Genomic DNA, 27,662 nt, shown 5'->3' with positions numbered 1-27,662 from the left:
TTTACATACATTATCGTATTTAAACCTTATAACAACCCAATGAGGCAAGTATGTCTATCCCTACTTTACAAATGGGGAAGTAGAGACACAGATTAATAAGCCTGCCTATGGTTTCTAAGTTAATAACTGGTGAAACAGATATGAAACTAGGCTTGGCCTGATTCCAAAGCATTTAATCTTTCATCATACATGTTGTTTCCAAACATTATGATGGCTAGAAAATTACCATAACTAGCTAGACCTACATAAAGTTCTCATAATTTAAAAAGAAATATTCTGATAATTTAAAGCAAAATATGAAGAATTCAAGATTTTTAAGGCACTTGTAATTAATGTTCAATTGTGTGAATTTATGGATGATAGTAAACTTTTATAGTTCTTGGGTCAGCATGATAAAAGGAACACATAGAATCAGGGAAGTCAACGCAGAGAAGAAGTGATATGGAGTCTGTCACCTAACTACTTTTCTGTTTCTTTAGGACACTATAAATATTGCGCACCAAAAAGGAAAAGTACCTTGGTGGCAATGCAGCAGGAATTCTGGAAGAAAAGGAAAGTGAAAAAAGGAAGGTAAGACTATTTCTATGATGATAAAAATCGGACACATTTTTAACCCAAGAATTAACCTGAGAATTTCAGTTCTCAGCTTAGGTTAAGCAAACAAACCTCTCTAATACATATTATACAAATATACCTTTTAAAAGTCTAAGAAAACACACATGACATTATCTATTTTAAAAAATTAAGTCAGGGCAACTCACATCTTTGCCATTACAAGCATATATTTTAGTTTTAAAAAGGACAACTAAGTTATTTGGATGACAGAGTACAGAAAGAAACAAAAATTAGTGGTAAAACACATTAAAATGATAAACAATATGATTAAGGTAAATGCTGACTTTTTACTTCATCTTTTATGAATAAGAGAGCATCCTTTGCAACTTGATAGAGGTAATTTTATCTAAAACAGTAATTTTCAAAAGGTTATGGCTTAGAATGACATTCTGTCAGAGTTACAAACGGACCTCATAAATCATCTAATCCAACATGTAATGGTGTTCCAAATAGTATCAACATAAAAGCGTAGGTAATCCCCATTTGAAAATTACTAATCTCAGACAGTTATTTTTAGTCTTTAATCTTGGGACTCTAACTTTTGCCATTAACTTTTCCATAGGTACATTATCTCTATAACAAAATAAACACACACACACATCACAATTCCAAATTCTAGTCTAAAGAGGCATGGGCACCAGTAACATCAAAATGCCAGTCTATCTAAAATCCAGCTGAACACAAAGAACTCAGAAAACAGCTGAGACTAATTAACTTCTATGTATAACTGGTGATTTTCCCTCATCACCACTAAACAGCTATCATAGCTTTGCAGCTCCAGCCCCTGTGATCTTTTGAGACGTCTCTCACGTTACTCCATGATTTTCCTACTTTCACTGTGAGAAAAACAGATTTACTATCTAGAAGTGATATTGGCAAAAATACTGGCCACACTTATAGATTATATGTTCCACAATGACTTAAGATTAGCTAGTATTTTGATCTAACCTTCCATAAAAATAGCATTCAAATATTAGTATCAGAGATAAAACGTTAGGCTGAATGGATGAAACACTTGGCTCAGAATGAAGTCTCTTAAGCTCTTTGGTTCACACAGTACAAAACCTGAGATGAAAGTTAATTTTTACTTCCTGCACCACAATTTAAGAGTATCCCATATTTAAATCTTAAATGGTAAGGACCAACCCCTCAGAACAGAGAGTTTAATAAATTTGCCAAATAGATTTAAATGAGTATCTCTTTCACTGAATTTGTCCATTTTGAAATAGTAATGGTCACTTTTATAACTTCTCTACATTTAATTTTCCTCCAAGAAAATACCTATTAAATTATACGAGAATCAAATGCCTAAATTTTCCTTAGATGTGATGTACTTCACATGCAACAAATAAATTATTCTTTAAAAAAGTGAGGGATGGGCTGCCCTGGTGGCGCAGTGGTTGAGAATCTGCCTGCCAATGCAGGGGACACAGGTTCGAGCCCTGGTCTGGGAAGATCCCACATGCCGCGGAGCAACTAGGCCCGTGAGCCACAATTACTGAGCCTGCGCGTCTGGAGCCTGTGCGTCTGGAGCCTGTGCTCGGCAACAAGAGAGGCGGCGATAGTGAGAGGCCCGCGCACCGCGATGAGGAGTGGCCCCCGCTTGCCGCAACTGGAGAAAACCCTCGCACAAAAACGAAGACCCAACACAGCCATAAATAAATAAATAAATAAATAAATAAAAATTAAAAAAACAAAAAACTGTTAAAAAAAAAAGTGAGGGATAAAGAAAGGGTACGAATTCAAAGACAGTCGAACACAGAAATGATTTCAACTCAGAAATAATCACACATGTAAGCCTGGACCACTATTTCACAACCATTTATGTTTGGCTTTATGGTGTACACAAATGGGGGGGGCAATAATTTACCTTCTTAATATGTAGGCAACATAACAAAATGAACTCCCTACAGCAAATACTTTTAAGAAAACGTTTCAAGGTTTTCTATGTTATTTTTCTGAAATTCAAAAAAAAATTTTAAGGTAAGTTAATATAATAATTATGAATATCTAGAAACTCAGGACATAGCAAGGTTGTCTAGACTAATTTGGTAGTAGAGGAGGGCTGTTTTAGAATTTTAAAAGTACATCAAAACAAAAGTAGTCCCATTAATCCATTAAAAATTTATTTTAATGATATCTGAAATTCTTATTTACATTCAGTATATTTGAACCTATGTAATTTAGCTTATTATTCTAAAACTTACCTTTATATTCTGCACCCAATCTCAACATTAAACGCATAGGAAAAACCTTTGCCCAGGGAATCTCTAGCTTCTGGATAAGAATTCCACAAAGAAAAGGATTACTTGGTAACAGGAGATCATCAAGTTTCTGAAAAGTAGGTGTAATAAATAGAAATCCTCCATGATCCTTGCTGCTGAGAAAACTCTCAGTAAAGGTAATACTGTCCAAGTTTTCTATGTATTTTCCTAGAAATAAAATCATTTATAAAAAGATTTTAAGTTGTTTTGAAGCAGCATTATGAGTTTGAATGTCCCAGTATAAACTTTCTTAAATAAAAGCAATGTAAAATATTTTTTCTTTATTTCCACTCTTGAAGAAGCACTGAATACCTTGTGTGCACAAAGTTCAGTTATTCCTGAAGATTGGGAATTGTGAACAAAAATTTGAGAATGTTTCTAACCGTTAAGTGTTTTAAAATTTTTCTCCTTACTTCATGGTCAAGTGAAAAGTCATCATCATGTCCCCCAAATCTTATACAGACAGAAAAGTATACGGTAGTCCCCCCTTATCCACAGTTTTGCTTTCCATGGTTTTAGTTACCCCTGGTCAACTGTAGTTCAAAAATATTAAATGGAAAATTCAATAAACAGCAAATTTTAAATCTCTCACTATTGTGCTCTGCCCCATTGGGATGTGAGCCACACCGTGAATCACTTGTCCAGCATATCCACGCTGTATATGCTACCAGCCATTAGTCACTCAGTAGCAGTCTCAGTTATGACCGACTGTTGCAGTATCACTGTGCTTGTGTTCATGTAACCCTTATTTTTCTTAATAATGGCCCCAAGGTGCAAGAGAAGTGTTGCTGGCAATTCGGATGTTCTCTTACTGTGACTAATTTATAAATTAAGCTTTATCACAGGTATGTATGTATAGAAAAAACAGTGTACATAGGGTTCAGTACCATTCGCGGTTTCGGGCAGCTAGTGGGGTCTTGGAACTTATCCCCCTGCAGATAAGGGGGGATTATTGTGTAGACACATAAAGAGATCAAGAAGGTAAATATATTTTCACTTTTAAAATTAAAAAAACTATAAAGACACTAATTACATAAAATGTTAAATTTAAGGAGACTGAAAATGATGACAGAGCTCTTTTAAGTAATCAGCAATCTCTTCACAAAATAAATCTTTAGTACAGTTAGCACAGCGAAAAGCAAAAATGCCCTTAATTTATCCATCCCTTGGTCTGAACAGTTCAAAATAAAATGGTATACCTTTCAGAGCATCCTTATAAATGGTGATAAAGAGTCTGAAGATGTCCTTAGGAATAGTATCTTCACTTGGCAAACATAACAATAGAATAATAATTTCTGCCTGTCCCAAGCCATGCAATCCATTGGTTGAGAAGTACCAATATTTGTCTGAGGAATCTTAAGTGACAAAAGTGTACAACTATAAATGTCAACTTCCATTAACCAAAAAAATTAAATATAATTGTCCTTTGCATGAAGCACAACTTTTTAAACTCCTTAGTTTCCCAACATTCTCCTCACAAAAACTTTAAATTGAATTGTATGAGATTAATATAAAAAAGAGAAAGGATGAAAAATTATCTGATGGAGTCAATTAATAAACAACAATAAAATAAAAGATGCACTAACAAGCTGAAATGTAGTGGGTAAGAATCAGGTTAGTTTCAAAGAGAATGAAAAGCTAACAGATGCATTATTGGGTATTGAGGACTATTTATTACTGAGAAATATTTACTTCCTTACTTTTAATTAAGTCTAGTGTCATTTACTTTAAAACTGTCTTTATTGTTACTAAATCAGGATTCTTGCTTATCTCAATTACCAAATTTCAATTTATCTAAAACCTATATGAAATATGGTCAGCTGGGGAGATTGGGATTGACATATATATACTAATATGTATAAAATGGATAACTAATAAGAACCTGCTGTATAAAAAAATTAATTAAATAAAATTCAAAAATTCAAAAAAAAAAATATATGGTCAGCTGTATCATGAGGATCAAAATACAGCTTGTTATAAGCCCATGGCCTTAACCTAGGACTGAATGAGGGACACTAATAAAAATCTTTAAGCTATTACTTCAAGTCCCACTGCATATAAAACTGCAAAATTTATTTATATTAATATTTGGCTACAAAAACCAATATCCAATACTGCTTATTTTTCACCATTGACAGTCAAAATTTAACCTGACAATGTAATTAATTATTCAGAAATCCTGCTTACCAATTAGGCAAAGAAAGATGAATCATTACTTACAAAATGCTAACTTGACATTCACAAGTAGATTAGCATTTAGGACAAATGTAACAGGACAAAAACCTTCGCCTTCAAGAAGCAAAATGATCTGCTCGTGAGATGGGTGTTCTTCTATTACAGGCACTAAAACATGAAAATAATATATTAATTAGAATAAACATGTCTTCCTGTTAAATATGCCTGTAATGAAAAAAACAGATTTATAAATCCACCAATGGCTTAATCACATTTAAAAGCAAAAGCAAACACGTTTTATAAAATCAATCAACACCTGGACAACTGTTATATACTAATTTTTACTTTTCAATTTATGTAAAGATATTAATATTATAATACATATAAATCGTGATCAATTATATTATATATAGTCTATGAACAAATATGTTGATTAAACAGCATATTGATACAATTTTAGCACCTTTAAAGTTTTAAAACAAACGTTTTTGTAAAGTGGACTCCTATCTGCCAGCCACTCCAATTATAAATTCTGAAATTTACAGTTGTGAAAGTAGTCTAGACCCAAGTTGTACACGCTGCTTGCTGCCATAAGCCTTATGTCAGTGACAAGTGGTGAAAAAAGAACTTGACAACCAACAGGAAAATATACATGGCATGCAAAGAACAGGGCTTAAGGTATTTTTGCCACTATCAACAGGATCATGAAATGGCTCCTACTTTCAGAACAGAGATCCTAGGCTTCATTCCCCTACATTATCATGCACAGAACATAATCATTTCATGTAAGATTCAGCATAATGCCTAGGGTAACAAGGATATATCCCTAGGGAACTACTCCAAGGTGGGAGATAGCCACAGAATCTCCAGATTAGAAAGGACCTTAAAGACCACCTAAGTTCTCTTCTTTTACAAAGGAAACTGAGGCCCAGGAGATTAAATTACATGCTTCCAGTCATACGTGTATTAAGTAGCAGATGAGGAACTAAAATTCCTAGCTTTGTCATCCAATCCAATATTCTTTTCTTTAGGCACTACGTTCCTTAAAAAAAAATGATATGGAGTCAAAACTAATACAGGACTAAAAGTCTATGAATTTCCCTGTTGTATTGGACTTTTGCCTTATTTTAAATTAGGGACCCAGATGAGATAAGTGAATCACATTCAAATCAACTCAAAAGGTCAGATCTTTTTAGAATTTGTTTTTATACAGTAAGACGTTTTGTAGACTAGAGTTCCATGCCATCGTACATATTTCAACCACACTGTCTAAATTTAAAAAAATACATTTTATATATCACAGACAAAATTCATCAATATATTCTTCTTTAAAAAAAAAAAAGCTCCTTTTTAAATTTAAATAACTGCTATCCTACCTGATCCCTTTTCTCCAGATGCAACCAGAAGAGGAGGCAAACTGTCCTCATCATCAGGTAGAAGACTAATCTTATTGCAAACATTCTTGTCAATACCACACAATAACCTGTAATCTGAAATACTAGCAACAGGTAAATGACTGTTAACCAAGACACCAGTAGGACTTGATAGGCCCTCAATTTCTGCAAAAACATCATCATCTAGTGTAAAAGAGCCAGAAGTAGGCAACCCCTCAGTTCCTGTGTTTGTAGGCAACCCCTCAGTTCCTGTGTTTGTAGGCAGTTTTTCCACAGATGGAACCTGAGAAATAGGACTTCGAATTATCTCATTTCTTATATCGCCTGTCTCACTGTTTGGGTTTTCCACTGTAGTAGAATGGGCATGATCCACTGTGCTTATCATCTGTAAAATATGGAAAACAAAAACCCAAATCAGTTCATAGTTTCTTTCTTCAGAAGCCAAATTTCCCAAGAAATAGTACCATTTTGGTTCTTTAAATTCAAGAGCACAGGTTTAGCTTTACTCTATGCTCAGGTAGGTATTTATGACTAATTTTATAGACTGGAAAAAGGAGGCAAGGAGAACTTCAGGATCCTATACCATACCACAAAGTGAGCACACTTAGTTCAACTCAAGGCACTCCTCCTCCTAATAGACAAAAAAGCCTGGCTGGGGGGTGGCAAGGGAGAGGAAGAAGGGAGAAGGCAAGGAGGGGAGCGGTTAGGAAGCAAAATGGTAGACATACTCCACAACAGTAACCACCTAGAATAAACTACACCTCAAGTCTGCTTCAAGTAAGCCCCTTTCTTTTTAGACTGGCCAAACCTAAGTCAATAGAGAACTGTTTATGAACTCAAGTAATACTAGCCTCTATAGAAATTCCAATTTGTTAAAATATTGATTGAGGGTAGGTGCTAGCTACTTGTAAAAACTAGCTCGTGAACTCTTACTGACAAACAACATAAGTTTATATGGTACGTGAACTTGAAGAGAGCAGGATACATATCCATCTTGTCTGATGTATCTTTACCCAATATAAACCAGGTAACTGGCTCAGAGGAGATGCTCAATATATATTTGTTTAATGAATAAAAAAGCATTCCTACTTCATGTGTTAATACTTGCTTTTATGAGTATTTTGCTACTTTACAATGAAAGTTATTAGTGGGCTGGGATTCTATATTATGTATCTTCTATTTAACACCTAGCATATTTGTATAAACATAAACATAAATACTACCATCAGGTACTTTACTGAATATTTGAAAATCATTAAACAAATTAGTCTAAATTAACTTACTAAATCTCAGTTCTATTTCCCCATACCAGTGGTTCTCAAAATGTGGTCCAGGGATCTCTGGGGTCCCCAAGACCCTTTCAGGAAGTCAGTGAGGTCCTAGGATTTTCTTCATATAATTTAACTAAAACATATCACAACAGACTGACTTTAGAAGTAGATGTGAGAATCTATCTTCTATTAAGCCAGACGTTAAAGAAATTCGCAAAAATGTAAAACAATGTTATTCCTCTCACTAAACTTTTGTTTCAAAAACTTTTCATTAAAAATATTATTTCTATTAATTTAATGAGTTTATTTTTTAATTAATTTTTACAATGTTTGTCAATTTTATATCAGTAATTATCAATAAACATAACCCACATAACCTATAGTTCTTTGGGGTTCTCAATAACTTTTAAGAGCATAAAGGGTCCTTAGATCAAAAAGTTTAAGAATCACTGCCTTAAACTGACGTTAAAAAAAGGTAAAATCTAAAATATATTCATACATCATATGCTTCTCATTTTATGAAGCTCAAAGCATTTAAAAAAAAAAGTACTCTAAAAAATCACACAAGGAATTTCTTACAAAATAAAATTTTATTAAATTAACAAGTCATTCTTTAGATTCCTTACCAGTGGCACATCAGGTAAGAGAGGACTAAAGTCTTCAGAACATCTTTTACTTCCAGATGATAATTTTGTTGTATCTGCAACTTCGCCATTGGGCAATATACCATCGGCAAACCATACTCTCTTCTGTTCTTTGGAGCATAATCCTAGAATCAGTTTAAAAAGTAAAGCATTTTAATTTGATAATATTGCAATGATTTAATACTAAATGGGTCAGGATACATTTTCAAAAGCTTTTTGCTAACCATTGGCAAGCCCTGCATTCTCAGGGTTTCAAGGCCTAGAGAAATGGCCTTTTGTGATTCATCTACCCAGAGTAGAAGTTTTTTTCTAATTCATACAAAGGCAGGGCTGGCCCTAGGAATCCCGTACTCAGAAAAAGAGTGGACAGGAGAGGTTATACCTTAAAGACATTGAAGGCAGATTTAAAGCCTATATTATTAAGGCTAACTTTGTGAGTGTGGAATAAAATTTAGGGACTAAGGCACAGGGAGGGAAAATGGAATAGACCAGAGCATGGTAGACAAGCAAAGGGAAAAAAGTATGAAGAACAGAAGAAAGAAGCATAAAAAGTCTAAAAAAAGAAACAGGATCACTTGTGCATCAGAGGTCATTTCCTACTTCTAACTTACTTAACAAGAGAAGCATAACATGCTTTGTTCTTATAATGTTGATATTGAAATTTATTAATATTTATTAATATTTTCCTTTCAAATTTGGAGGAAATAACTAGATGTCAGCACAAATATTTGTTCTCTTTTATTAAAAAGCATCCACGGAGGAAAGTTATGAAAATTCCTGCCAGATGATTTTAGAACATATAAACATCAAAAGGACCAACATCTACCTTCCATAACATAATACAGATAACACTGAAAAAATTGGAATCATATATGTATAATTTTTGCAACATGGGTGGACATATTAAATAAGGTATCTTTCTTGTATTTGCAATACTTTATAATTTAATAATTTTAAAAGTCAATATAAGAGAATAAATATTTTTAAAAGCAAATTCATTCATCTTTAGAGCTATAATATACAACCATATATGCTGAAACTCATTATTTAAGTCATAATGATAAACAGAAAATAGCTATTAAGTGAGAAATAAGTGAAATCCAAAATAGTTGACAGAAATACTTGAATTTGTCACTAACTGACAATTACAGTTATTTTCTATCATGTTACAGACTAATAGTTTATTTTTAAGAGTGTACACAGGCTTACTGAATAGCACAGGGAACTATACTCAATATTTTGTAATAACCTATAAGGGAAAAGAATCTGAAAAAGAATAGATATATATATGTATATGTATAACTGAATCACTGAGCTGTACACCTGAAGCTAACACAACATTGTAAATCAACTATACTTCAATTTTAAAAATTAAAAAAATAAATAAAAAGTCTACACAGGCTTTACTTAAGATCCTAAACTATAATAGGCTGTAAAAAAGCAGAGAGCCCAAAGATTTTTTAAATCTTTAGAAGTTTGTTAAAAGATTTAAGAAACATTTTTTATTGTGGTAAAATATACATTTAAAAATAGATTTTTAGGGCTTCCCTGGTGGCGCAGTGGTTGAGAATCTGCCTGCCAATGCAGGGGACACGGGTTCGAGCCCTGGTCTGGGAAGATCCCACATGCCGCGGAGCAAGTAGGCCCGTGAGCCACAACTACTGAGCCTGCGCGTCTGGAGCCTGTGCTCTGCAACGAGAGAGGCCACGACAGTGAGAGGCCCGCGCACCGCGATGAGGAGTGGCCCCCACTTGCCGCAACTAGAGAAAGCCCTTGCACAGAAACGAAGACCCAACACAGCCAAAAATAAATAAATAAATTTATTTTTTTTAAAAAATAGATTTTTAAGGAAAGGGAGACATGCCAATTATTTACCTATTGTCTCTCAAACCCAAGCCCACCCTTCCACATGGTGCTCCTTGATGCCAGGCTGGAAGTCTGAAAAGTGCAACTCCCAGACCCCCTTGCTAGTTGGTTCTGGTCACGTTCCAGCAGTGACAGGCACTGGTTGGAGACTGGAAGGTGGGAACAGAAGGAATTCTTTCTGTTTCTTGTTCCTGCCAGGACTTATGCAGCAGCGGCACCACCAGATATACCCACATGTCCTGTGATCTTCAGTACTCCTTACATCAAGCCTGGGACACTCTTTCCATCATCTGAACACCAGCCCTGTTAGGCTCCTTGATGGTCCCAGCATTTGCCACTTTGTGTTCTTCTAGAAGTCACAGTACCAGTCATGTGACGTGGTACCCTAATCCCTGAATACTAGGTCTGAGAACCAAGCATCTCTTGGTGTTCCTGCACAGGGTTCTAGTAATACTGCCTCTCCCTTTGCATTCTCCCAACCCTAAGGATGGTGGTTGCTTCCTGTACTTACTAATCTCTGAGTCAATTGAGCATGCCCTTTTTGTTCTTCTACCCTTCTAACGTACATGTATAACCAGTTCCCTGTATTAAATTCCTTCTGGTAGCTAGTCTGGTTTCTCTTTTCTCACTAGATCCTGTCAATACTAGAAAACTTCTACTTTGATCATTTATCTTTAATATTAGACAGAACATTTTCTTCAAGTTACCTTCAACACTTGGTTGTTTAAGTGCTGAGATTGGTAAAGTTGTAGGTGAAGATATACTGGATGTTTGAGTCTCCTGAAGAGGCTGGATGTTGGCACATTCATCAGAATGATTAGATTTAAGATTAGAACCAGTTGGACTCATCATCCTTTCAAATGCCTGAGCTATAAAGGGAAAAAAAACTTGATCTCAGGTGTTTTTGAACTTCAAAGTAAATCATGATAAATATTCTATTTTTCAAGTTGTAAGGAGAAAGAAATTAATGGCTAACTAAGAAGTGGCACTTGGCAAAGATAACATCCTTACTTTAGTTGGCAGCACTCCACTTCAGTATAAGCTACCAATTAGTTATTTCAATATAATTTTGGCATATATTTGGTATCTACTAAAGAAAATCATTGCTATTTAATATGACCATCTGATTTTGCCCTTGTACTCCTACAGTCTATTTCCAATATAGTTCCTAGTGATTCTTTTAAGACATAAATCATATCACATCATTCTTCTGTTTAAAATCCTTTAATGGCTTCCCAACAAAAATTAAAAATTTAAGTTGTTACAGTGGCCCACAAGACCCTACATAGTCTGCATTTCTACCTCCTCTGCTTTCCCAGTTAGCTGTCTGACATCATTTCTCACTAAAATCCTACTTGCTCATTAGAATCCAGCCACTGAGGCCTCCTTGTTCTTCAACAAGGGAAGCAAGCACTGTTCTAGCTTAGGGTCTTTGCTCTTACTATTCTTTCTGCCTGGAAAGTTCTTCCACATGGTTTTATTCTCTCACTTCCTTCAGGTCTCTGCTTACACATCATACTATCATAAACCCTTATTCTGACCACCATTTAAAATTACTACCTCTTGCCACCAGTCTGTTACTATCTATCCCTCTTATACTCTTTTATTTTCATTTAGAATATTATCACCATCTGATATTCTCTTTGCTTTCTGTCCACGTCTCCTCACATTCATAAGGTCCATGAGATCAAACGCTCCATAAGAACAGGGAATATATTTTGTTCTCAGCTGGAGTTCCAAAGCACAGAACAGTGCCTGAATACTGCTGAATGATTTTTTCATCCAAATAACACGGAACAGCACTGGTACCTCTCCCTTCAGCACTTCTCCAAACTGATCTGCTATAAATGCTGCCACTACTACAATAACCTTCCTCAAGTGCCAATGAATTAGCACCCTCATGCAATGGCTTCCGCTAACCAAGTAAAATCCAAACACAGTACTTTGAGTTTCAAAGTAATTTCCAACTTCCTCTAAGTTTATGTAATGGCACTCACATGCATGCTTCTTTAAAACTTATGCAGTCTCAGCACAACTTCCTCATTGTCCACAATCTCTAATGAAACTATCTTTTCTTCTTTGTGGAATTTGTCATATAACCCTTGAGCCATCTTTCTCCTCTTATTAGTAACATTATTTTAAATGATCATGTCTACTGTTTTCAACCCTAAAGTTGGAGTTAAAATAACTTTTATTTACGTTTTCCTGCGGTGTATAAGTTAATGATAAACAGAGCCATAAATGAAATTACATGCTATAAGATATCAAAACAGAATAAATAAAACAGATAACTAAATAAATAAATCCATTCAAATATTTTCTTTGATAAACCAATGCTTGATCTCACTATCCTACTAAGTCTCTTCAGTGACTATATCTTCTCCTCTCCTGGATCCTTATGGTCAATATGTTTTAATGTTCACCTAAAAATCTGACCTGTCAACTCAAATAATGTTTCAAATCTTCATGGCTGTTTTATTTTTTAAGTGGGAAGAGATAATTATGTGGGAGCTTGCTCTAAGATTTCTTAACTCTAGCAGGTTGCTTGGCTAACAGCACCAGCAGTAGTCTTAAAGGCTACTGAAACAGCATAAGCAAAAAACAAAACAACTACAAGCACTTAAACTAAATTCTTCATAAACACTGGTGGTAATATGGAAATATAAGAAGATTTACACTCTATTATCTTCCAGAGCAGAGGTCAACAGCAGGGAGTAAAGCAGCTTACCTCAGGCTAACAGACTCACATCAGAGCTTTTTGAAGAATTGCTGAAAAAATTTATCTTCATTCAAAAGAGAAAAACAAATTATTATCAGGTATTTATTCTCCTGGCTAACAGGAAGCAGCACCTGAGCTAGCGCACAGGCCTGGTCTTAAAAGTCCCAAGTAATATTTGCTGAGAATTAAACTGTCAACAAATCTTTGAAAATGCCAAGAAGTACTCAAAAGAACAAACGTGTATTTGAAGAAAAAAACACAGACACACAAAACTGTGAGAACTCAAGTAAGATTATTGCTGATAACAGTAAGCTAGCTAGGGAGCCAGAGAAACAATGGGAAACACATACAAACAAAATTCTAAAACTGAGAAGGGAAAAAAATATATAAAAGACAAAAATGTGCAAATAGTGTGACAGTCCTATGAATTTATATAAAAATTATAAATATTATACCCTATCTTTTATTCCCACTTTAGGTTGTAATTTTCTATAAGGTGGGAACTATTATCTTGCCTTATGCTATTAATATGTAAGATTATATACTATTTATTGGTAGATATTCTATAAATGTTTAGATTAAGATGATGAGGATGACAATGATGGTGACAAAAACAAATAGGCAGATGAAATGCAGCATTTAGGGACTTGGTACCTGTTAAAAGTTAATGAACTGCCACTCCAGAAACTGAACGCTTCCTTTCCACACTGGTAGTAATAATTGTGAGAGTGGAACAAAAAGAAGAGAAACCAAGCCTTGGGATGTCCCACCTAAGCCAGATAAGTCAACACTAGGTCCTTGCCTTAAGAAAATAAAGAAGTTTATCTTTGTCACAATCCAGTTGTTTTTAAGATATATTCAATTACTGGAAGAAGATAGGTCAGGTTAATACTCACCTTTACTAATAGTCTCATAGCAGACTACACATACTCTTGCTTCCTTTTCTAGATACTGCAATTTACACTTCCTATTACAACAGACACCGCAAAATACCTATAAAGGACAAAATATCAAATGTGATTTTGTTTCAAGCATGTTTATACCAACTGGAGGCAGGGGGAAGAGAGACCCGAACTCTAACCAAAAACCATTTTTCTGATTACATAAACAAGTTTTCTAATCACCATAATCATAGGTAATTATTAAATGATTCTTTTTATTTTTATTATTTTACTTAAATGAGGTTTCTGTAATTTAAAATTGTATCTCTGATGAGAATTCCTTTAAATCAATTATGTTAATTGGAAGGGAACAAAAACTTTCTTAATGAATAAGTTCATAACTTAAAAAGCTTTCTGTGGTCCTTTACAACTTTTTTTTTTTTAACTTTTTGGCCGCGCTACGCTGCATGCAGGATCTTATTAGTTCCCCGACCAGGGATCGAACCTGTGCACCCTGCAGTGGAAGCACAAAGTCTTAACCACTGGACCGCCAGGGAATTCCCCCTCCTTTACAACTTTTAAAAGGAGAATGTTATTCAAAAAAGAAACAGACTCACAGATATAGAGAACAAACTAGTGGTTACCATCGGGAGGAGGAAAGTGGGGAAGGGCAAGATAGGGGTAGAGGATTAAAAGGTACAAACTACTAAACATAAAATAAATAAGCTACAAGGATATATTGTACAGCATAGGGAATATAGCCAGTATTTTATAATAACTACAAATGGAGTATAATCTTTAAAAATTGTGAATCACTATGTTCGATACCTGAAACTTTCATAATATTGTAAATCAACTATACTCAATTAAAAAAAAAAAGAAAAACAAGTAGAATGTTATTTTTCTAAAAGAGAGTAGGGTTGATCTGAGACTAACATATTACTGGAAAATGCTGAAAAAAATGCAATGTTATTTCTAGAGGCAACTCTTAGAGTCCATAGACTATTAAGATAGTCAGAACACAAATGAGGTCACAGCTTCAGTGTTCTGAACCTTGTGCAAGCCAATCTGCTTGTTTTCTCAGTGTTTACCTCAAGGATCGAGCGTAACACTAGCTGCAGAGTAGTCCTGAAATTAAGTATTCAAGGATAAACTGGAAGCTGACTGAATTCCGTACATCTGACGTGTTCATGTTGGAGAGAGAATGAAACGTATTCTTAGATTTCACAAAAATTAGTGTTCCTCATTTCCCAGTATGTAATACCCATGACAATGTGACATTTATTCAAACCTCAAGCAATCTGTAAAATGACAGTGCTTTATACACTTTCACGTAGGTGAAAAACGATGATTTTAAACTAACTGAATCTTGTAATCATCTCTTAATCAGCTTTTTTGTCACAGTAAATTTCATTTAAAATGTCTCAAAAGAATAAAAGACAAAGATTTTTATAGCTTACTTTTCCACATGCTCGGCAGTGATGTCGCCGTTTCGTAAAAGTAAATTTGACTTGGCAGTTCATACAATTTGGAGCTTCTGAATCAGGAACCCAAGTAGGTTGTTTCCGGCCCAAAACAAGACCTTCTTTGCAAGTGTTTGCAGGCAGAGATTCTTCATTTGCAGTTACAAAACTGGATCCACCTTCAAAATTACTTTCTATATCAATGTAATTAGAATTGAAGCTAACCTGAGGATCAGTCACAGAATCTATAGCACAGGTGGTTGGAACAATGGTATTTGCTACTCTGGGTTCACTTTCAGGCATATTTGGAACATCCAGCTTATTTGGTTCCTTTGAACTCCTTGTTCTTGATGGAACACTAAACAGTTGCTTAGGTCTGGCGCCTCCAACATGAACAGACTGACTGTTACTATCAGAGACTGATAATTCATTTGTAATCTCAGACTTACTGCTAGATAACACTTGTTCAACTGGAATTGTACTTTTTTCCCCTAAAGAAAGGCTACCATTTTCTGTTGTATACTGTTTATCAACCGTTTCGCAAATCACATTAATACCAGGACTTTCCCCAGTAGCTCCTGCTTCAGCATTGAAATATATATTATCGACATTTCCATCATCTAGGCCTTTCATATCTATCTGATTCATCTGAGATTTTGAGTCATTTACATTTTCTTCAAATGACTTTATGTTACTAGGCTGAAGATACTGTTCAGTTAGAAAGGCATCAAGTTCAGCATCACTAATTGGTGCACCACTTTTCATGCCTTCATCAATATTAAAGTAATCCAAGTCTTGTCCATTGATATCATTGCTTGAAAAAGTGAAATCTTCACAACAATCAGGAGATTCTGGGGCATTAGCACCAGAAAGCTCTATTTGAGATTCTGCAGCTGCAGAAGAACTGGTGTTATCAGGGTAATCCAAAGACTCAACTCTAACTACCATCTGGTTAGAATCTACCTTTCTATCTCCCATCTTTTCAATTAATGGCTGATGAGGTATGTTTTTACATTTTTCCTGTCTCCAAAGATCAGTCTCCTTCAAAGGTTCCCCACCTGAAGACATATTCTTCTGTATTTCTTCATGCACAGTCACTGCATCTTTTATATTATCTTTATATTCATTCTGGGGTAAACAATCACCATGAGCTTTATTTTCAATGAATGATCCACACAAAGACCCAGGTACTGGAAGACAGGACAATGAGGAATATGTATTTTCACTTGAAACATGTAAAGTTGAAGCAGAATCTTGGATTTCATCTTTATTATCTTTAAGATCTAAATTTCTTGAGTCTTCTTTTGCAGATTGTCTTATAAATATAGCAGTCCTACCTTCCTGAAAGGAAAAGTCAGGTAACTTGAAATTTTCATCTCTTAAATTTGAATCATTTAAGCATAAACCTCCATTTTTTGGAAGACTGCAAGACAAAGCACTCGTGCTGCCTCCTTCTTTTAAACATTCTGGGGCAGCTATGACTGGCACATCTACCTCCTCTTTTACCAAACAGCCATCAGCTTTTACTAATTCACATGGCTGGTTCTTGTACTGTAGGTGGTCTTTGGCATCAAACATTTTGGAACTTTGTTGAGTCAAAGCAGATGGCATGTTAAAATCAACAACTGTCTCTAACTGATTAGAGATCTTTTTATCCTCTAAATTTTCTTTTCCGCTGTAATTACACGAATCTGAAAGTGTCGTATCTACTTTTATACCAAATTCTTTAGTTCCACTGATTTCTCTGTTTTGTAATTCAGAACTGACATCATTCTGTTCCTCTCTGACTGTATTATTGCCATGGTCTGTTGAAGAAACACAGAAAGTTTCTGACACTGAAGATAAATCCAATCCAATCAAGGAATCTGCACTAGACTTAAAATCATCTGGCAATAATTTTTTAATATCTTCTTCACTATTAGTTACATGAACTAAGTTACCCATGTCACTTATCAGATCACAGACAGGTTTACTACATCGTCCCATATATAGAGGCTGGATTTCATCTGAAGTGCCACCATCCACAGAAGAAAGGAGATCAAGTCCTGTTACATTTTTTTCATTTTGTATAGAAGTTAGTCCCTCAAGTGTTTTTTCATTCAGGGCAATTTGATTTCTTTCATAGCCTGTTTCTGATGAGGCACAACAATTAATGCATTGTTGATCCTTTGGTAGCAGTGAAGTTAGCTGCGAGGAAGCCAACTCTGAAGAGACTGAATAGTGGTTAGAATCATACGAATTTTGTGCATCTTGGAGATAATCTTGTTCATCTAATTAAAATAGAAATATAATGTTAGTCAGGAGACCCAAATCAAAATTATTACAAAGATGTTATGGTTTCTACGACTTTTACACTTTTTTTTAGACCAGAAATATATTACTCTCCTGCAAAATAGTAATAACCTCCAAAATTATTTTCACTTGGATTTAAACTACTTGGGGTTTTTACTTTTTAATGTAGATGTCATAATATGATAGAAATTCTACTCAAAATAACTCAGTTGCACTATAAAAACCAGACTAAGGAAGAGCTGAAAAACAATCTAACTTCTTTGTTCTGCCCTCCAGTTTCCTAGTCTTCATCCTAAGATGAGGAAAATACTATCTTTCATAGTAATGAAATACCAATTAATATAGAACTTTCAGGTTGCTTTCAGCTGGTTCGTATGTTGTTTTTAAAGGTCTTTCTTTTACCTAAATGTGTATCTGGAGAGAAACGTCTACCTTTCTTACTTCTATTTCTGGCTATTGGTTCTATGCAGTATAAGAATACACTAATTCATTATAATAAGTGAATGTTTTACAGAAGATAACCATGTGACCAAAACTGAAACCAAGTTTTGCTAAGAGTACTAATTATGGACATTTTAAAATTACATTAATGGTAAAAATGAAAAATTGACAAACCTGGATTCTGTTCAAAATCATCGAGGAGTTTGTCCAAGTCACTGACTGCTGCTTTAAAATAACTGTCCATCCTACTTGTAGACTTACTCAGAATTTAATTCTTGTGTGCCTAGAAAATATGAAGTATGATAGTTCATTTAATTCTCTGACAAATAAATATTATACCATGTACTGCATAACAAGAAACACAGCCAGGGAATAGACACAAATAAAATTTAAGAGTATTGCTTTGAAGAATCTGTAATTTAGTTGGGGAAATTCCTCTATATATACAAAAATGACATGAAAACAAACTCTAACAACATAACATGCATACATAAACTATTTAAAATTTAAAACACTTATCTAAATAACTCATGGGTCAAAGAATGCATAGTTGAAAGCTATAAATAGTTGTAAGTACCATGTATCAAATAATATAAAATATACTACACACAAATAAAAATACTGCATGTAAAAACTTGTGAGATTCAGCAAAAGTGAATACTTAAAGACAGATACCTAGAGACTTAGATGCTTATACTAGAAAAAAAAGAATGAAAACAAATAAGCTAACAGCAGAAATTAAAGAAATAGAAAACAAGCATACGAGAGAGGTACAAGAAAACTAAAAGTTAGTTTTATGAATAAAGTAGGTGAACCTCTGATCTGTGGCAGGAGCTCCATCAAGTAAGCGTGAGACACCTTGAAGGAATCTATCAATGACTAATGGGACAATATTAAAAGGACACAGGAGCTAAGTATCACTGGCTTAAATGGGACACATGAACCTCAAATAAATGAAGACTACAAAGGACTGACCACAAATCAAACGGATTAAAAAAAAAAAAAAAAACCAAGAGATCATAATGATACTAAAAACAAAAACAAAAACCACCACTCATTAGAGGGTTGCTAGGGCAGTAACCCTTTACTCTGAAAATTGATATACTAAGAGAAAGGAACTAAGAATTTATCCTGCCCTTTATTTACAAAATGTACTTTAGGATAAGAAAACAGTTGCTGAGGAAGAATTCTTTAGATAAGAATTCCAGTTGATAAATGCATAAAGATATTAAAAATTTTTAAATCATTTCTTCATAGTCCCTAAAGGAATAAATAGACTAGGCAATGGCTATCAATGGATGTTAAAACTGTTAGATGAAAGGTTGGAGGGGAACTTTATAATGGTGGGATCAGGCCAACACATCTAAATCCAGTGACCAATTTCACCATCAATTAATGTGGAAGACATAGAATCACATACAAAATATTCCTGTCCAAAGAAACAAACAAAAAAACCCACAAAAAAACAAAAAAACCTGAATCCAAATCTAATCAAGTTTGTAGTACTAACTGCATATTTACAGGAAATTCAAGGATAGAGGGACAAGTTAAATGATATCAAAAGAAAGCAATCGGCTAAATCCAGAAGGGGGAACACTTTTCAGCAACGTTCCTTAAACAGTTGATAGTGAATGACTTTTTTTTTAAACTTCCAGTCTGTTACAAACTTACTTTTGTAAAACACAATAAAACAATACAAATTTTGCAATAATATACAAACAAAAAGATATAGATTATTAAACACATTTGAATGGTGCCCTGAGTAAAGAATAGGAGTGGGAAATGAAGGATAAAAGACAATAAACTACTGAGAGGGCTTTACTAGAGCCACTTATGATGGTCACCATGAACTGAGGACACATGAGGCTCAGAAAAAATGAGAGATACTTTAAAGATGGGTTAAAAAAGATTAGACAGAGCTTAAGAGAATTGAACAAACAGGAAGACCTATCTGAAGAAATAACCTAAAATGTAGCCCAGAGAGATGAGGAAGAAGAAAATATGAAAAAAGAAGTTAAAAAACATGGATGACAGAATGAGAATGGAGCCCCATAAGGAGAACAGAGCATGGAACAAGTGTGCTTGAAAAGATAATGCCAGGAATTCCAGAACTGATGAAAAACACAACAGATATAGGTAACCCATTACCAAGCAATATAAATACAGCTGACCCTTGAACTACATGGCTTTGAACTGCACATCTCACTTATATGCAGATTTTTTTCAATAGTAAGTACTGCAATACTCCACAGAGTTGGTTGAATCATGGATATGGAGGAACCGTGGAAACGGAGGGCTGACTATAGGTTATATGTGAATTTTTGACTTGCAGAGAATCAGCAACCCAACCCTCACATGGTTCAATGGTCGACTGTAAAGAGAAATCCACAGTTAGATACTCTATAGTGAAACTTTTGAACTCCAAGATAGAACAGCCAGACAGAAAATGTCACCTTCAAAGAAACAATAATTATGCTAGCACAAGGTAAACTTCAGAGCAATTCTCATTAACAATGGTATGCCATCCTATTCATTAAAGCATATTACTTCTTTTATTTCCATTTTTAAATTTTATTTATACCATACATATACAAAAGTACATGAAAACACATAGACACCAAAACAAATAAAAGGAACTTGGAGGAAGAGACAATATAGGAAGAAGAAAACTTCAAAGAAACTAATATTCTCAGAAAAAAAAAGCAATGCAACTATGAAACAGCAACAGGAAGCCATACGTAAAGAATATGTGAAGAAAAAAGTGATCATGAAAATTGATAACACAAATCTTAAAATTCAAGTGAGGCTTACAGAATGTAGTAAAAGCAGTGCTTAAAGGGGCACTTATAGCATTAAGTGCATATATTAAAAAAGAAAGATCTAAGAATCCATAATCTAAGCTTCCACCTTGGGAAATTAGAAAAAGAACAATTTAAGCCCAAAGTAGGTAGAAGGAAAGGTAACAAAGGTTAGAGCAGAAATCAATGAAATTAAAAACAGGAAAATAGAGAAATGGAGAAAAACCACTGAAACCAAAAACTCTTTCTTTGAAAAGAGTAAAATTGATAAACTAGGCTAATTAAAAAAAAAGAGGGATACAAATTACCCATATCAGAAATGAAAGAGGGGTCATAACTACTGATACCATGGACACTTAAAGGAAAATAAAGCAATATTATGAACAATTCTATGCCCCCAAACTTTATCATTTTGATGAAATGGACCAATTCCTTGAAAAACACAAACTACCAAAATTCACACAAGGAAAAACAGACAACCTGAACAGTCCTATATATATTAACGAAACTGAATCAATAGTTAATAACCTTCCACAAAAAAAGTGATCAGGTCTAGATAGCTTCACTGGTGAATTTTACCAAATACTTAATGAAGAAATGATCCAAATCTTCCACAGTCTCCTCCAGAAAAAAGCAGCACAGGGAACACTTCCTAACTCATTCTATAAGACCAGCATTACTCTAATACCAAAACCAGATAAAGACATAACAAGAAAGAAAAACTACAGACCAATGTAACTTATGAACACAGAAGTAAAAATCCACAATAAAATATTAGCAAATTGAATCCAGTCATATATAAACAAAATTATACACAACAACCAAGTGGGATTTATTCAGGTATGCAAGGTGGGTTCAACATTTGAAGATTAATCAATGTAATATACCACATCAACAGACTAAAGAAAAATTATCATATAATCATATGAACTGATGCAAAAGAAAAAGCATTTGACAAGACCCAATACTTCTTCATGATAAAAGCTCTCAGCAAATTATGAGTAGAGGGGAACTTCTTCAGTTTGATGAAGAATATCTACAAAATACCTACAGCTACCATTACACAATATACTTAGTGATGAGAAACTAGATGCCCTACCCCCAAAGACTGGGATCAAGGAAAGGATGTCTTCTCTCACCACTCCTGTTGCACATAGTACAGAAACCCTCACTAGTGTAATAAGAAAAGGAAATAAAAGGTACACTGTTTGGAAAGGAAGAAATAAAAATGTCTTTATTTGTGATGACATGATTTTCAATGTAGAAAATCCCCCCAAACTGACCCCCCAATATGGAAAAGTGAGTGTAATAGCAAGGATGCAGGATACAAGGTTAATATACAAAAGTCAAATGCTTCCTATATGAGCAAGGAACAGTTGGAATTTGAAATTTTAAAAAACAGCATTTACAATATCCTCAAAAATTAAATGCTTAGATATAAGTATAAAATATATACAGGACCTATATGTGGAAAACTACAAAATGCTGACAAAAAATCAAAGAAGATCTAAATAAATGGTGATATAGTCCATGTTCATGGACAAGGAGACAATATTGTTAAGATGTCAGTTCTTCCAACCTGATCTGTAGATTCAGTGCAATCCCAATCAAAATCCCAGTAAGCTATTTTGTAGAACTCAGGAAACTGATTCTAAAGTGTATACGGAAAGGCAAAGGACCTATAACAGCCAACACAATACAGGGATACCTTGAAGATATTGTAGATTTGGTTCCAGACCACTGCAATAAAGTGAATATCACAATAAAGTGAGTTGCAAAAATTTCTTGGTTTCCCAGTGCATATAAAAATTATATGGTATTTGTCCAAATGATTTAAAGATTTACACTATACTGTAGTTTATTGTGTGCAATACTATTATGTATAAAAAACCAACGTACACACCTCAATTAAAAAATTCTTTATGCTAAAAATGCTAACCGTCATCTAGGCCCTCAGCAAGTTATAGTAGTAACATCAAAGATCACTGATCCCAGATCACCATAACAAATATAATAATAACGAAAAGTATGAAATACTGCAAGAATTACACCTCACATAAGAATGTATTTTAAATGGATAACAGAGGGGGAGTGGCTCAGACAGAGGAATAGGAAAACCTTGAGCTCACCTCCTCCCGTGGGCACACCAAAACTACTACTTAAAGAGCAACTATTAATGAGAACTAGCAGAAAAGATCTTCTACAACTTAATATAAAGAAGGAACCCCACCAAGATGGGTAGGAGAGGTGGAGACATGGTACAATCAAGACACATACCATTGGGTGGGTGATCCATAAGCAGCAGGATAATTACAATTGCAGAGGTTCTCCCCAAGGAACAAGGGGCCTGAGCTCCATATCAGGTTCCCCAGCCTGGGGGTCCTACACCAGGAGAATGAGCCTCCTAAAACATTAGGCTTTGGGCTTACATTCAGGATAGCCAGAGGGCTGGGGGAAATAGAGCCTTCACTCTTAAAGTTTGCACACCAAATCACACATGCTCTGAGATCCAGGGCAGAAGCAGTAATTTGAAAGGAGATTTGGTCAGACCCACTTGCTGATCTTAGAGAGACTCCTGGAGAGGCAGGAGGCAATTGGGACTTACCCTGGGGACACAGATGCTGGCAGCAGTCATTTTGGGGAGCTCATTCTACCATAAGGACACTGGTGATGACAAGCACCATTTTGGAATCCTCCCTCTGGCTTATCAGCCATGGGATCTGGACCTAACCAAGAGCAGGCCATCATCAGCTCCAGGACATCCCAGACCTCACAGCCAACCATGTCAGGAACCAGCCCTGCCCACCAAGAGGCCAACACCAGCCTTAGGACCTGGCTCCGCCCACTAATGGCCAGCACTAGTCCTGGCCCAACCACCTCATGACCCAGCCCTGCCCACCAGCAGTCTAGCATCAGGACTGGGACACCACAGGCCATGCAGCCAGCCATGTCAGGACCTGGCCCTGCCACCAGCAGCCAGGAGTCTTCACACTACTCAGGGCCTGGCAACCAAACCAGACAAGGGGTCAGCCACACCTACCAGGATGCCCACAGCAGTCACCCCAACAAAACAGAAGGGCCCATGCAGTCCACCTAAAGGGCACTCCCTAAAGCAGATAGGTCTCGGGATGAGAGGGGAATATGCTGCTGGGCATCATAGGACATCTTCTACATAAGGTCATTTCTCCAAGATCAGGAAGCATACCCAACCTACCAAATACACAGAAATAAAGACAGAGAATTAGGCAAATGAGGCAACAGAGGAATATGTTCCAAATGAAGGAACGAGATAAAACCCCAGAAGAAGAACTAAGTGGAGATAAGCAATCCACTTGATAATGAGTTCAAGGTAATGATCATAAAAATGCTCAAAGAACTCAGGAAAAGAATGGATGAACACAGTGAGAAGTTAGAAGTTTCCAACAAAGAATTAGAAAATATGAAGAACCAAACAGAGTTGAAGAATACAATAACTGAAAGAAAAAAAAAATACTCTAGAAGGAATCAGCAGTAGACTAGATGATACAGAGGAACAGATCAGCGAACTAGAAGACAGAGTAGTAGAAATCACTCAAGCTGAACAGGAAAAGAAAAAAAGAATTAAAAAAAAAAAAAGAGGACAGATTAAGAGACCTCTGAGACAACATCAAGTGCACTAACTTTGCATTATAGGAGTTCCAGAAGGAGAAAAGAGAGAAAAAGGGGCAGAGAACATATTTGAAGACATAATAGCTGGAAACTTCCCTAACCTGGGAAAGGAAACAGACATTCAGAACCCACAGTGTCAAGGAATCACAGAGAGTCCCAAACAAGATCAACCCAAAGAGAACAAAGACATATGGAAATAAAATGGCAAAACTGCCATCTGTAACAACATGGATGGACCTAGAGGGTATTATGCTAAGTGAAATAAGTCAAACAGAGAAAGACAATTACTATATGATTTCACTTATATGTACAATCTAAAAAACAAATGAACAAACACAACAAAAGAGCAAGAGTCATATATATAAAGAACAAATCCCCCTTGCCAGAGGGAAGGGTGATGGGGGGAGGAGAGAAATAGATGAGGGAGACTAAGAGGTACAAACGTCCAGTTACAAAATAAATAAGTCATGGGTATGAAATGTACCGTGTAGGGAATACAGTTAATAATTATTTAATATCTTTGTATGGTGACAGATGGTAACTAGAGTTACTGTGGTGATCATTTTGAAATGTATAGAAATATCAAATCACTATGTTGTGTACCAGCAACTAACATAGTATTGTAGATCATTTATACTTCAAAAGCAAACAAACAAACTCAGAAAAAAAGATCAGATTTGCGGTTACCAGAGGCAGGGGGTGGAGGGAGGGGGAACTGGATGAAGGTAGCAAAAGGTACAAACATCAGTTATAGGATAAATAAGTACTAGGGATGTAATGTACAACATGATAAATATAATTAACATTGCTGTATGTTACCTATGAAAGTTGTTGACAGTAAACCCTAAGAGTTCTCATAACAAGGAAAAAAATTTTTTTCTCTTTCTTTAATTTTGTATCTATATGAGATAAAGGATGTTCACAAAACTTACCCTGGTAATCATTTCATGATGTATGTAAGTCAAATCATTATGCTGTACACCTTAAACTTATGTAGTGCTGTATGTCAGTTTTATCTCAATGAAACTGGAAGAAGAAATAAATTAAAAATAAAATGGATGAGACTAAATGTAAAATGCAATATTCTAAAAACTTCTTGAAAAAGCATAAGAGAAAATCTATATAACCTTGGGTTGGTGATGAATTTTTAAATATAACACCAATGGCATGAGACATGAAAGAAAAAAATTGATAAGTTGGACCTTACTGAAGTTAAAAAAAACACCTGCTCTGAAAAAGACACTGTTAAGAAAATGAGAAGACAAGCCACAGAGTGGGAGATAATATTTGCAAAACACATAACTGATAAAGGACTTGTATCCAAAGTCCTCAGAAAACTCTTAAAATTCAATAATTAGATAACAAACAATCCAATTAAAAAATGGGCAAAAGTTCTGAACAGATACCTCTCCAAAGAAGATATAAAGTTTGCCCAACAAGGACCTACTGTATAGCATAGGGAACTCTGCTCAATACTCTATAATAACCTAAATGGGAAAAGAATTTTAAAAAGAATGGATACATGTATATGTATAACTGAATCACTCTGCTGTACACCTGAAACTAACACAACATTGGTAATCAACTATACTCTAAAATAAAAATTTAAAAAGATATAAAATTTGCAAATAAGCATATGATAAAATGCTCAATATCATTTATCTTTAGAGAACTACAGATTAAAATAATGAGATACCACTTCGTATCTATTACAATGGCTGAAATCCAAAAAACTGACAATACCAAATGCCCCAAGGATGCCAAACAGCAGGAACTCTCATTTATTGCTGATAGGAATGCAACATGGTACAGCCACTTTGGAAGACACCTTGGCAGTCAAAACTAAACAAAAACTAAACATAGTCTTACCATATGAACCAGCAATCATAATACTGGGTATTTACCCAACTGATTTAAAGATTTATGTCCACACAAGAACTGAGATGTGAATGTTTATAGCAGCTTTATTCATAACTGCCGAAATGTGGAAGCATCCAAGATGTCCTTCAGTAAGTGAATGGCTAAATAAACTCTGGTACATGCATGCAATGGAATATTATTCAGTGATATAACGAAATGTACCATCAAGCCACAAAAAGATGGATGAATCTTAAATGGGTATTGCTAAGTTCAAGAAAGCAGTCTAAAAAACCTCTACACTATACAATTCTAATTTTATGACATTCTGGAATGGGTAAAACTAGAGTGACAGTACACACATCAGTGACTGCCAGTGCTTTGGAGTAGGGGAGGACTGAACAGGTAAAGCAAAGTGGATCTTTTAGGGTGGTGAAACTATTCTGTATAATACTATAATGGTGAATACAAGACCTTAAGCATTTGTCAGTACCCATACAACTTTATAACACAAAGAATAACCTCAATGTACGCAAAGTTTTAAAAATGTTTAGAAGGTTGGGGGACTCAGATGGAATGCAGAATGTGGAAAAAAAAAGTCTAAATGCATTATGAATGTATAAAACAACCATGCTGAAGGGGGTGGAGAAATAAAGTTCTCCCTTTGGAAATAAGTGGAGTCTAAAGGCAACACAAGCATTATACTCTAGTTGATAAAGTTGTTTCTTCTGGGGGTATGGGTTAATTCTGAAACCATCATACACATATGCTAGAAATGAAATTAAATAAATGGATGGCTGATGGTGGGAGTGAGGTTTCCACTTTTGGAGGGGAAGGTTATATATAAGCAAGGGGAGGAAGCTAGAATGATCCATGTGGTAATGAATTTGAGTTGGAGACATCAGTATAAATTCATGTTTAGCTTAATATGGACACAGATGGTTACACATTTGTAATAATTTTTTATTTGAAATATTTATAGATATTAGCATAAACCATATCTCTTGCTCCATCAGCTGAAAGGGCCTAAGAGCAAGACGTCTTAGTGGCAACAAGCACACTAGTGCCCAGATCTTGGTTTCTCCAACAAAAGGAACCAAGGCTCCTTGGAGAAATCGCTGATTGTAAGACTGGGACAAGAAATATACAAGATGAGCATGGAGTATCTTATAATGCTGGAAAGTAAGGAAATGCATGTACACATACATGCACACACATAATGAAGGAGGTATGTCAAAATTTGCCTCCCATTCAGTCTTTCTCAGGAAACTACTAGAAGATGTACTTTGCCAACATGAAGGCAACACCAAGAAAGAAAAAAGACCTGACATCCT

The 27,662-nt window shown here is 35.1% G+C and overlaps 1 protein-coding gene across 4 annotated transcripts in view; it reads right to left on the bottom strand.

The window, feature by feature from the left end:
• Nucleotides 1-27,662, bottom strand: part of ZFYVE16 (zinc finger FYVE-type containing 16) — a 55,816-nt gene that overhangs the window by 22,704 nt on the left and 5,450 nt on the right. For 3 of the 4 annotated variants that reach the window (XM_061189394.1, XM_061189397.1, XM_061189395.1), the window contains exons 2-10: nt 18,200-18,308; nt 15,290-17,562; nt 13,845-13,941; nt 10,937-11,098; nt 8,346-8,488; nt 6,431-6,833; nt 5,100-5,222; nt 4,079-4,234; nt 2,823-3,047 (exon numbers count right to left, since the gene is read on the bottom strand). In XM_061189394.1, the coding sequence (XP_061045377.1) occupies nt 2,823-3,047; nt 4,079-4,234; nt 5,100-5,222; nt 6,431-6,833; nt 8,346-8,488; nt 10,937-11,098; nt 13,845-13,941; nt 15,290-17,562; nt 18,200-18,269 (3,652 nt within the window). In that variant the 5' untranslated portion in view covers nt 18,270-18,308. The remainder of the gene's footprint in view (nt 1-2,822; nt 3,048-4,078; nt 4,235-5,099; nt 5,223-6,430; nt 6,834-8,345; nt 8,489-10,936; nt 11,099-13,844; nt 13,942-15,289; nt 17,563-18,199; nt 18,309-27,662) is intronic. The other variant, XM_061189398.1, reaches the window with a different exon arrangement.

The sequence above is a fragment of the Eubalaena glacialis genome, chromosome 4, assembly GCF_028564815.1.
Source record: "Eubalaena glacialis isolate mEubGla1 chromosome 4, mEubGla1.1.hap2.+ XY, whole genome shotgun sequence".
NCBI lineage: Eukaryota > Metazoa > Chordata > Mammalia > Artiodactyla > Balaenidae > Eubalaena > Eubalaena glacialis.
The sequence above is the reverse complement of the archived record's forward strand: the minus strand, read 5'-3'. Positions and strand labels throughout refer to the sequence as shown.